The 12,421-nt window shown below is 39.5% G+C and overlaps 1 protein-coding gene across 6 annotated transcripts in view; it reads right to left on the bottom strand.

Moving 5' to 3' along the window:
- Positions 1–2,323, bottom strand: part of LOC309713873 (polypyrimidine tract-binding protein 2-like) — a 37,438-nt gene extending 35,115 nt beyond the window's left edge. For 2 of the 6 annotated variants that reach the window (XM_082545784.1, XM_082545785.1), the window contains exons 1-2: positions 2,162–2,313; positions 1,111–1,138 (exon numbers count right to left, since the gene is read on the bottom strand). In XM_082545784.1, the coding sequence (XP_082401910.1) occupies positions 1,111–1,138; positions 2,162–2,247 (114 nt within the window). In that variant the 5' untranslated portion in view covers positions 2,248–2,313. Of the gene's footprint in view, positions 1–1,110; positions 1,139–2,161 lie in introns of all 6 variants that reach the window. The other 4 variants (XM_082545789.1, XM_082545786.1, XM_082545788.1 and 1 more) reach the window with 4 other exon arrangements.
- Between the last annotated feature and the right edge of the window lie 10,098 nt (positions 2,324–12,421).

The raw sequence follows: 12,421 nt of genomic DNA, 5'->3' as shown, positions 1-12,421 counted from the left end.
CTGGCCGATATATCAAAAATTTATCGTTACCGAAATTTATGACTCTCATCGACGTCATTTTGCCCATGTCGGTAAATTCGGTATTTAAAAAAAAAAAAGAATGTGCAGGTTGGCGATGTTCATGTCCCTTTAAGACTCTACTACCTGTAACAAGACGAGACACGGGTGAACAAATGGAGGACGATTTAAATGTTGAAGCAGCAGCGACGGAGGTAGAGCTGGTGGAGGAGGAAGAGGAGACGCTTGTTAACAAAAAAATGTTCAAGCCCTGCCTAATTTTAACTATCAGTGTTCTATTGAAGTTTTTTGCAAACAGCACTATTTAATGTTTTTGTTTAAGAGTTTATAGTTTTCACTAGTCACATGGCAGTGCTTAGTATTTATTATAGTTTTTTCTGTGTTCAATTGACATTTGTGTTTGTGACATTATTTGTTTACAAGTTATAGTACCTCAAGGCCTTAGCAGAGATAGGCCTTTGTCCATGATGGCATTACATTTGCACAATCATTGTTTACTTTGTGAATAGCCAATGTGAAACATATTTATTATTAAACTATTTTGTTTACAAGGGATACACATTTTTTAGAGAGCATGGTTACATATTGTATCCTACACTTTTTATTTTGTTCAGTTAATAAATCTTAACCACTAAAAGTACTTACTACTATTGTCTTCATTTATTTTCAGTGACATTTTACAGTCCTTTAAAGTGGTAATAATATAATTGCAATGAATAGGTCTAGGGGGAATAATATTATCAAAATAACTGGAGGAATTATGCTGCCTGCCACAGCCCCATCAAATGAAAAAAAAAAAAAACGTTTGTTTTTTTGGCACTTGGGGTGGTTATCGTCCATTTATCGTTATCGAGGTTAACTGCTCTATTTATCGTGATATTGATTTTAGGCCATATCACCCAGCCCTATACAGCACCAAATCACAACAGCAGTCGCCTCAAAGTGCTTTATATTGTAAGATAGACCCTACAGTAATGCACACAGAGAGAAACCCAACAATCATATGACCCTCTATGAGCAAGCGCTTTGGTGACAGCGGGAAGGGAAAAGTGTTCTGCATGTTTAAGTATGCACACATGTAAAGAAACTCACCTTTACACCAACTGCAACATCACTGATGCTGAAAGAAATAATTTTGTTTTCACAATTAAGGGATTTAAAACATCAGAACAACATAAAACAGAAACATACAAAACAGCACTAGATATGAGTAGATGTCAGCGTATTCTCATGACACTCCAGTCCATAACACATAGAACCAAAGCTGCTTCTTAACTCCACACTGTGCACGGACTGAATACATGGACCCTTTATGAATGTTATTACAGCCGCTTATACATGCAGTCTATTTCCTTTTCTGTGCTGATAAGTAAATAGCTTTGCCAAACGTGTATTCTACGCCTACATGACCTACTGCCTTTCCATCCACCCGCCTCCCCATGAGCTCACTTATGATTCATAACATCTTTAATTAACGTTCACGTTATTCTCGCTTCGACCCCAATGAACAGATACTATAAATGACACACTGTAGTACACTTGTAATACTAGTAACTCAACTCAACGTGATACGTCAAGTTTAAGTTTGATATCAACAGGAGGCATAGCTTAACTGTTTCTATGCTTTAACCGTAAAACTCCACAAAATAGGATGTTTTTAATCGGAAGTTAGGAATACTGATTTAAAGTAAGGGCACGTTTCACTCTCTTTACCTTTTACATACACTGGTTATTTAAACGCAGTCAGGTGCTACACAAAGGAGCAGTGGTAGTGTAGCATGTAGTTAGCATAACGGTTTGCTAAACTTTATTAGCCGAGCCGGTAGCAAGCTACTGTCAAGTACAACTTAGAAAAAAAAGAAGCATTTTTCCCTGAAAGCGTCGCTTTATATGAGAGGCTTTTAAATAACAACTAGAACAGTTCATAAGAAAAACAGCGACTCGGTGCTAAGTTAGAAAAGCATGCTAACATTAAGCCGTTCCTAAATAGCAAAGAAAAATGCGGCGCTATGGAAACCCGCTAACACAACATTCCCATTTCCCCCGTAGCTCTCTCATAAAATGACGTTATCACATAGTTACAGCTCTGCTGCCGTAATATGTGTGAAATGCCGTGTAGTTAGCTTCACTGATTTAATATTACCCGTCCATTTCTGTAATAATCTCGGCGCCTCCGTGTTTGCTCCTGTTTTTCTCCCGTTTATTCCGACACTGCACACAAGCTACCATGCAAGTGAAATCAAAATGGAGGCGCTGTGGCCCGAGTCGGTGACGCAAACACCCGAGAAGTGCCGAAACTGTGAACGCGCCGCTTCGCTGCAGAGCTCCGTTCACTCCAATGGACCGTTTGCAGTTAGCAACATACGTTCTAATTAGGGATGGGTATTGATAAGATTTTAACGATTCCGATTCCATTTTCGATTCTGTTTAACGATTCGATTCTTTATCGATTCTTATTTTTAAAAAGGAGAACACTAAGGTCGATTAGCTCAGAACTTTGTTTTATATCTTCTCTTTGAACAAGATAGAAATTTAGGAGTAATTTAGGAGTATGGCCTTAGAAACCCAACAGTGACATCTTAAGAGATCCAGCCTACAGCTCTTCAATGGGGTGTCACAGGGTCCCCAGGAAAAAAAATTGTAAATGTAAAATAATAAAATAAATATTCTCCTGTAGCAATAACAAAGTATAACATCAATTATTCTGTAGCAATTACACAAGAATATCCAGAAATGTCCCTGCCTACAATTAAACACATTCACTTACCAAAGTGAAATCGGGGCATCTGCTGTGGCAAATGGGTGCAAGCCTTTGACCACAAACTGAGTCACTGCTCGGTGACATTCGTCTATCCTGGCCTGAAAGGAGACGCTACCGGTAGACTGCAGCGAGAGCTGCCAGCATCTGAGCCAGACTGCCTCTCTCATCATGGTCACTAAATGCACAGTAATGGCAGGTTTGTAATAAGGCAGATCGCGCTAACATAATATGCACTGTTAGTTGATTATTTACCTGCTGCATTAACGGGAGAGGACGTGCAAACGTTACCGCTGCTGCTGGGTTGAGATTCACGAGTCGAGCGGAATTAAAAACACGACATTCATTTAAGGTCATCGCGTGTTTTGTGAGCAAATGCTTTTGCATGTTCGTAGTGTTTCCTCCCTTAAATGAAATATCTACTTTGCAAGTATTCCAAGTTGTCCTGTTGTCATCCGTTCTCGTAAAGTATAACCAAACTTTTGAGCGTTTGAGCCGCCGTGTTTCCTGCCAGGTAAATGACGCTCCGCAACGTGGTGACGTCATTTGGGGCGACTGGAGTCGATAAGAGAATCGTTTGCAAAAATGGCAAACGATTCCAAGGAATTGAAACAGTGGGAACCGGTTCTCAACAAGAACCGGGTTTCGATACCCATCCCTAGTTCTAATGACATATTATCATTATCATTATTATTATTATTGTTGTTGTTGTTATTGTTGTTGTTATTATTATTATTATTATTATTATTACGTTGACAAACACAGGGGTTTGGGATTAACCTTTAAAAGGCAGGATATTATTCGCACTTCTAAATTACCTTGTGCATTATATTACTGGATTATCCAGAGATGTTAGATGTGGAAAACACATAATATCAACCACAAATAACTGATGACTTATAAACTGCTTGTTCAAAAGGCCGCAAAGTTGGACATTTTGTTGGGTTGCAGGCCAGTCTGTGTAGTTTCTAAGGGCCACAACCACAGGGGGAGGGGGGAGCAGGAACATGACTTTCTGTGTTCAACACACTGTGGTTTTAGTACTTGAACATATAAATTAAAATCTGTTACATTTAAGCCCTTGTCAGATAAACCTCTTCACATGAGAAGATTTGAAATCCTAAGAATCTGCAGACTTTGCAGTACTTCTGAGGGTTGGAAAACTAACCTCTGGTTAATCTACACAGAGGTTGGGCAAGATTGAAACAGTGCCATCATAACATCTCAATGTTTTGATTACCCTAAAGTTGCATAAATGCCTCTTAAAGAATACTAGGAGTGGTGCTCAAAATGAAAATACAGAAAACTGGACATGGAAAAAGTGTACAGGATAAAAGTGTGTATAGTTTATTGAATCATTCTGAATAAAGTGGACAGTTTCTTACATCAAAGTTGTGTTTGAGCATATTTAGAGACTTAGACTTAGAGCTTTTTATTGTCATTGTGCAGTTTCTTGCACAGCGAAATTGGGTAGCTGGACCACAAAGCTGCTAAAGAAGAAGAGAAACCAATATACAACGAAGGTGGAAATAAATAATAATAATAAATAAATAGAATAAAATAAAATAAAAAGCAGTGTATATGTATACATATGTGAGTGGAACTATATACATGGTGTATGTGTAGGAAACATTGAAACAGACTGGGACCAAAATAATTGCACATGAGCCAAAAATATTGCACAGAACATGGAAAGACTGAGATGTTGCACATAGATGATCAACAGCAGTGTCAGGGTGGATGTGTTGGGGAACTTTACACACTCTTAGTTTGCATTAAGAGTTCTGACAGCCCACGGGAAGAAGCTGTTCTTTAGTCTGTTGGTTTTGCACCTGATGGATCTGAGCTTTTTTCCAGAGGGCAGGATGTTGAAGAGGTCGTGGTTAGGATGGAGGTGGTCCTTTATAATTGCCCTGGCTCTGGAGAGACATCTTGAGCTGGCAATTAAGTCCAAGATAAATACCAACAGTTAACTTTAACCTGACCTGCTGGCTTGACATAATAGATGAGAACGTGCTTGTTGTTTGTTAGCTATGGGTTATGTGTTTTTAATTAGAACTAATTGCTATTGCTACTTGCTTGCCAACTTTAGCAGAACTGCAACATCATTTATCATTAATAATAGCTACTTTTTGTTACCTAGAAGCCAGTGTTTTCTCTCAACATTAAAGTGATGTTTTAGCTCACTATTTTAACACAAAACCTATGAAATGCCCAAATTGCCTCTAATTGTTTCAGGTTAACCACTGACTTTCTAGCTATGTTTAAATGCATATTTTTTGTAATTGAAGTCTTTATTTGTTTTTAAGATTTAACAAAACAAAAAGGATAGCTTCCAATCCCATGGTTAATTCACATTTGCATAGTTACTAAATATAAATACGAACACACACAAAAAAGGGACAATGAAATCAAATCAAATTCCGTTATTGAGTGCCTAAATAAACATACAAAACAACAAACATAACATAACTGCACTGCCAAAATAAAATCAATCAATCTCAGCCAAAAACACACCCCCATGATTTGTCAAAACCCTCCATATCATCATTAATCCTAGCCAAGAATTTTTCATATGACAGCATTTTCAGCATAAATGCATATTTTAGATCATATTTGGTAGTCACGGCCAAATGAAGCTTTCTAAAGCACTGAAACTTGTATCGAAAAAGCATTCATTACTGTTATGATCTACCCTGGCAGATCACAGAGGAGCCAAACGTTGAGAAAACAAAGCGTGGAATGTAACTTGATTTTAACAAAAAGTGAGCAGTTTAATATAGCTGGTGGGAAAAGCACAAAACAAAGGGCAAAGCGAACCTATATGAAACTAAAGACTAACCTAAACTGGGTAAACTACCACAATCAGAATACTTTATTAATCCCTAAGGAATTGGGGCTACAGCTTTAACTGAACAAACACACACATCCACACATGTGCAATAACACTAAGTGCAATAATCTTTTCTGGCATCGTTGTATTTTTACTCAGTTGTATATAGCATTCGTATTCTATTTTTATCTTATTGTATATTTTTATTCTATTTTATTCTACTGTATATAGTATATTATTTTATTCTATTCTGTACAGCTGTGTACTGTATTTATTCTTATTGTATTCTAATTTTTGCGTCATAACTTTTGCACTGTCCACTTCCTGCTGTGACAAAACAAATTTCCCACGTGTGGGACTGATAAAGGTTATCTTATCTTATCTTATCTTATCTTATCCAAGACAGTAACAGTGACAGACTAATTAAATAATATTAATGTACGATGTTTACAAAATTTAAGAAATAAGCATTAATATATACAAATCGATTAATTATAAACAGAGGTTGGCGTGGCTTGTACCGCTTGGAGTGTTTTCACCTACCTGTTCTGGTGATCCTCGGATGCTTCTCCAGCCCGGTTACCTGCCTCAACTCCCCCTGACCGCCCCTCCTCAGAGCTCTCTGTATCGGGCCTATTAAGTAAGGACAGTTGCTCTCTTCAGCTATTCCCTCCAGTCAATAATTCCTGCCCTCATGTTAATTATTGTTCCTCCGTCTCCTTGCAGACCCTCCACGGTTCCTCCGTCCCTGTTGGTTCCCCTCTTTATTTCCCGCACCTGTCGACATCTTGCCCCTCACTATTTTCTATCCCAGCCTTCCGCTCTTGTTGTGGCTCCTCGGGTTAAATAAAGTTTTTCTGAGCTGTTCACCAGTGAGTCTGCTTTTGAGTCCTTTCCCTGGGCAAACCGTCAGGTTATGACAATCTTGGACAACATCCGCCTCTCAGACACCACCCTAAGGGAGTCCAGTTCCATCCCCACAACATTCCTGTCCTTGCGGATCAGTTTATTGAGTCTATTGGCATCTGCAACCCTCAACCTGCTGCCCCAGCATGCAACAGCACAAAGGATAGCACTGACCACAGCATACTCATAGAAAATCCTGAGCATAATCATAATGTCTAGAATTAGACATTAAAAAATCTGGACACAAGTAACATGGAAACATGGCGTTAAATACAACAGATGACCTTTTTTGTCTTATTGTGTTCTTGTTTGTATTTTAAACAAGAACATAATTGGTTTCATGCCTTTAAAAGGCAGCAAACTCAAAATGCTGGGTCAAAAGACCCAGTCCATGACAGAAGCTTTTCAACACAGTCCTCTTTGGTGGCATCTGGTGGCCAAAAATATGAAGAGAAGCTTGACTCCCCACTTTAAAGAGTTCACAATTCTTTCTGATATTGGGCTACCATTGTGGTGCTTTGAATATGTTTTTTTTTTGGGCTAAAAAAATGTTGTGTCTATTTGTTTAATTCCTCGCAGCGCTGACAATGATAAGTGGAAGAGACTGGATGGATGGATATCAATAAACTTTCCTTGTTTAAACATGTGCCATGGCATGGTCTCCCTGTCCTTGTGACTTCTTGATGTTGGTAAATTTAACAGATAAAAAAAAATTCATATACATACAACAATGTACAGATAACATATTTATACTGAATCTCAGTATAAATACATACTTCCGGTTGAGTGAACGCTGGCGCAACTTGCTGTCGCTAACTCTGTCGCTAACTCTGTCGCTAACTCTGTCGCTAACTCTGTTGCTACCGGATTCCTGTCCTGTTCCTGTCTCTGCGGCCCACCGGTGTCTCTGTTTCTGTCAAGTTGTTCTAGTCCGTGATGTGGCCTCTCAGGATTTATGCACAGTCTGTGTGGGTCTGGATCTTTATGTCATCAATCTACTGACTCGGCACTGGGCTCCATCAGTATACAGCTGATGAGCTCCTCTGGCTCCGCTTCTCCCTGGCTGCTCCACCGCTGGCTGTTCTTCATCTCCACACGGACATTGCCTTCCTCCATTGCTGAAAGTACATACATCGGGGCTCCCGTCGGTATTTCCATCAGCATAATTCCAAGCCAGTAGTCCACCTATGGTCGCTGTCAACGGAACCCCGGCAGGTCTGTTGACCACAATGTTTTGGCTAACCTGCCTAGGTCGGCTAACACTCTCATCCAGTCTGACAGTACTTTCGTCAACTTTGGCCTGCTTAGAATCCGTTGCTTACGAACAAAGGACATCTCATCCAGGATCTCATAACAGACCGTAAGTTGTTCTGGACTTAACCCCTCCAACTGCACAGCTGACGAGCTGCCAATCTCGGATCATCTATTTCTCTCCTTTAATGTTCTCATGACTTTCTCCATAATTAACAATCCTCGTGTTATTTCTTTCCGGAATATCAAGAATATAAATCTTGATAGCCTGTCTCTACTCTCTCTAGCTGCTTGTCTCTAAACAATCTATTCAAGATGATCTAGTATTATATTATAATAATGGATTGGATTTATATAGCGCTCTTCAAGGCACCCAAAGTGCTATACAATGCTACTCTCGCATTCACACACTGGTGGAGGCAGCTATGGTTGTAACCACAGCTGCCCTGGGGCAGATTGACAGAAGCGAGGCTGCCATATCGCACCATCGGCCCCTCTGACTAACACCAGTAGGCGGGAGGGTAAAGTGTCTTGCCCAAGGACACAACAACCAGGACAGAGAGCCCAGGGATCGAACCGGCAACCTTCTGGTTACAGATGCACTTCCCAACCCCCTGAGCTGTGGTCGCCCTAACCGTAGGCATAGTCTCAGTAGTATTTTGAATTCTCTTGCTCCACAAAAAAGAAAACCAGCCTTACTATTCATAAGGAAATATAATAATCATGTTTTGTTTTATCAGTAATGTATCAATCAAACCAAATCTGCCTATTACTCTACCATTATCTGTTCAAGTGAGGACTCCACCAAGACCCTGTTCTCATTATTCAACCCCTTTTACAGGCCACCTGATTTTCTGCCCGCTCATCTCTATTCATCTAACTTCTGCGACTCTTTAATGCTATTCTTCACTTAAAAAATTCATAAAATACACCCAGACTTGCTCCCTAATGCTCAATGTAGTTCCTCCGTCTTAATTCCCCCCTTCTCATTTCCTTTCTGTTTTTCAACTTCCGTCTCTAACTGATATTGCTGATCTCATCAGCAAATCAAAGCCTTCTACCTGCCAGCTTGATCCTATCCCCACTATCCTTGTCAAAGCCTGTCTACCCCTCTCCTTCCCCTCATATCGAACCGGCGACGACCTAAAATCAACTCTGACTTTTTAACTGATTTTTCTAACTTTCTCGCTGAAATCCTACTCTTATCTCCAAATATACTACTGCTGGGCGATTTTAACATCCACATGGACAACACATCAAATTCAGCCACAAGAGATTTTAAATCCTGTCTGGAAAATTTTGGCTTACACCAATATATGGACGTTCCCAAACACTCCAAAGGACACATTTTGGATCTTGTTTGCTGTATTGGTTTCACCCCTAAAAATTGTGCTGTATTGGACATGCCTTTTTCAGACCATAAATTAGTTTTATTCAATGCTAGTCTCCCAGTATACAAAAATAAACAAAACCGCTCAATTACTTTTAGAAATATTAGGGGCATTGATCTATCAGCTCTTTCCCATGGCATTAATAACTTACCTTCCACTGATGCCTCAGCTTCCATAGACGACCTGGTATCTCACTATAACAATGAACTTATCAACCTATTAGATACCTTAGCTCCCCAAAAAACTCGAACTGTTTCTTTATCTCGCTCTGTGCCATGGTACTCATCTGAACTTCGCCACCTTAAAGCTACTGGATGCCGCCTGGAACGTCTCTCCAGGAAAACAGGACTTACTTTGGGGCGACCATGGCTCAGTAACCGGAAGGTTGCCGGTTCGATCCCCCAGCTCTCTCTGTCCTTGTCATTGTGTCTTTGGGCAAGACACTGTACCCTACCGCCTACTGGTGTTGCCCAGAGGGGCTGATGGCGCGATATGTTAGCCTCGCTTCTGTCAGTCTGCCCCAGGGCAGCTGTGGCTACAACTGTAGCCTCTACCAGTGTTTGAATATGAGAGTGAATAAATAGTGGAATTGTAAAGCGCTTTGGGTGCCTAGAAAAGTGCTATATAAATGCAATCCATTATTATTATTATTACTATTCACAAGGATATGTATCTCAGTCATATACAACATTATAAAGAAGCTATTCATCATGCTAAATCTGCTTACTACACCTCTGTTATTGAATCCGCTGAAGGAAACACTTGCACTTTGTTTTCTACATTGCATAATATTGTTAAACCCCCAGATACCTTTGCCATACATACACACTCTGCTGCAGTTTGCAACAAATTTATGGACTTTTTTTACACCAAGATTGAGAATCTTTACCAACACTTGCCCTCGTGCTGTGATGTGGTCAATTGTTCTATCTGCATTTTTTGTCCTTCTCAGCTGTCATTCTCTCTATCCAATTTTGAACTTCCCACAATAACTCAGCCATCTTCCATATTTACTAACTTAAAGTCATCATCGTGCAAACTTGATCCACTGCCGACAAATCTTGTTAAACTCTCATTCCCCTCTCTTGCCCCACTGATTGCTAATATCGTACACTCCTCTCTTATATCTGGTTCTGTTCCATCTTCTCTTAGAACTGCAATAATAAACCCAATACTGCAAAAGAATGGTTCAGATCCCTTCAATCGAAATAATTTCAGGCCAATTTCAAATCTCCCTTTTCTAGCAAAAATTCTTGAAAAGATAGTGGCTGCACAGGTTCATCATCATCTTACTGGAAATAACTTGTACGGACAGTTTCAGTCCGGCTTTCGTTCATGTCACAGTACAGAAACAGCTCTAGTAAAAATCACCAAAGATCTTCTGCTTGCAGCTGATTCTGGACTTATATCCAGCTTCCTCCAGGTGGTGCTGTTGTTGCACTTCTGGAGCTAGAGTCTGCGCAGCAGTGACTTGAGATGGAGTGGCTGTGTCATCACCAGAGATGGGCAGTAACGCGTTACTGTAATCCGGTTACTTCTTTCAGTAACGAGTAAAGTAAGGGATTACTATTGTAAAAAAGGTAATTAGATTACCGTTACTTTCCCGTAAGCATGCTGCGTTACTGTGTTACTAAAACCGTGATTTTTTTGTGAGTGTCTCATGACAATGACATAAGCGAGTGCGACGTTCATGACAACAGCTGTGTGCAGATCATCAATGGATCATATATCGAGTGCGGATAGAGTATGAGCGTGTAGCGTTTAAAGCGTGGAAGCACTGACCTTACTTTGAGTTTGATTTCGTAAAAAGTGAGAAAAACATTAGTGTCCGCTGTGCGTGGGAAGAAAACTTCTTTTTACAGCGAAAAAAACCCTAAACTTCTGAGCAAGCACCAAATACGCTATCACGTAATGGGAAATTCACAGACAAACTCACGGATTCTTCCACTGACTGCTGCGACACACCTGCACCAGGGCAAACCTCCACCTGCTATACAGGTGAAAATAGAGCAACATGACCGCTGAGTCTTTGATTTATTTATTTTCTGCTGTGTTTCACTTGCATTTATTTGAAAGAGTGAGTGTAAACACAAAAAATGTTTTATTTTATGTGCTAGAATGTGCAGAAAATAGGTTTAAATGTTAAACAAATTTCTTCCAGTCAGAGAATGTTGCATATAATTAAATTTTTGCTTGATGCATAAAGTTAAAAGATTAAAACTGATAAAACGAGTTTTAAAAAGAGACTTTTCCATTTGATTACATTTTGTATGATGGATTATGCAGAAAAAGTAGAATTGGGCTGAAAGATCTATCGCTTTATCACCTCTTCAGGTTGTAAATCGTGTTTTTAAAAGTAACTAAGTAACTTATTACTTTTGAAAATAAGTAATCACTAAAGTAAGGGGATTACGTTTTTGGGGAAGTAATCAGTAATTAGTTACTGATTACTTTTTTCAAGTAACTTGACCAACACTGCTTGTTACTTCCAGGATGATTTTAGTAGTCTGGACAGCAGGCTCCAAGGAAAGATTATTTTTAATGTTATTGCTAGGGACACATGTAAGAGCTATTTGCACTAACAAAAAATAATATTCAGACTTCTGCCTTTATTGATTCACAAAAGGTTACACAGTGAATGTCCACAATTTGTACTTCAATTGCAGGAAATTTTATTAAACCAATTTAGCAAGAGCAAAAGCAACATCAAATATTAAAACAATAATCAAATCAATTAAACAATACTTATAATTATAACTAACCCACTGAGCAAAAGCTGATTTTGATTTTATCTGTTGTGAGGAAAGGTTGGAGAATGGATGACCACAACTGAATTCAAAGATGCACTTATTCTCTTGCTCTGAGTTAATGATAATCACCCAACAGGAAATCAGTTGGGGATTCAGTGGAAATATGATGCAAACCAAAATCTTTCTTAATTAACTATCTAACATGGCAAAAACAAGCAGATGAAAAGCCAGAAATTCACAGGTTAACAGGTTGGACTGCAGTCCCCCCTCTAGCATCTCTGCTGGAATTTTCAACTGTGATCCAATCTTCAGAACTGCTCAGTCGAACTGTCATGGGATGAAGCAGCAACCGCTGCGATGGACCAAGTTCGATGGCATTCTCTTGTCGCCCGATGCACTGATCGGCGCGGGATGATCTAAGTCTAAGTAAGAAAGTCTGGTCAGCATTATTCTGGATTCTCCTGATGCTCACCACCATCGATCGTCTTCATGGTCCTTTCAAAACAAGAAAATA

Source organism: Aulonocara stuartgranti, assembly GCF_965226115.1.
Source record: "Aulonocara stuartgranti genome assembly, chromosome: 9".
NCBI classification, from domain to species: Eukaryota; Metazoa; Chordata; class Actinopteri; order Cichliformes; family Cichlidae; genus Aulonocara; species Aulonocara stuartgranti.
This window is presented reverse-complemented; position numbering and strand designations above follow the sequence as displayed.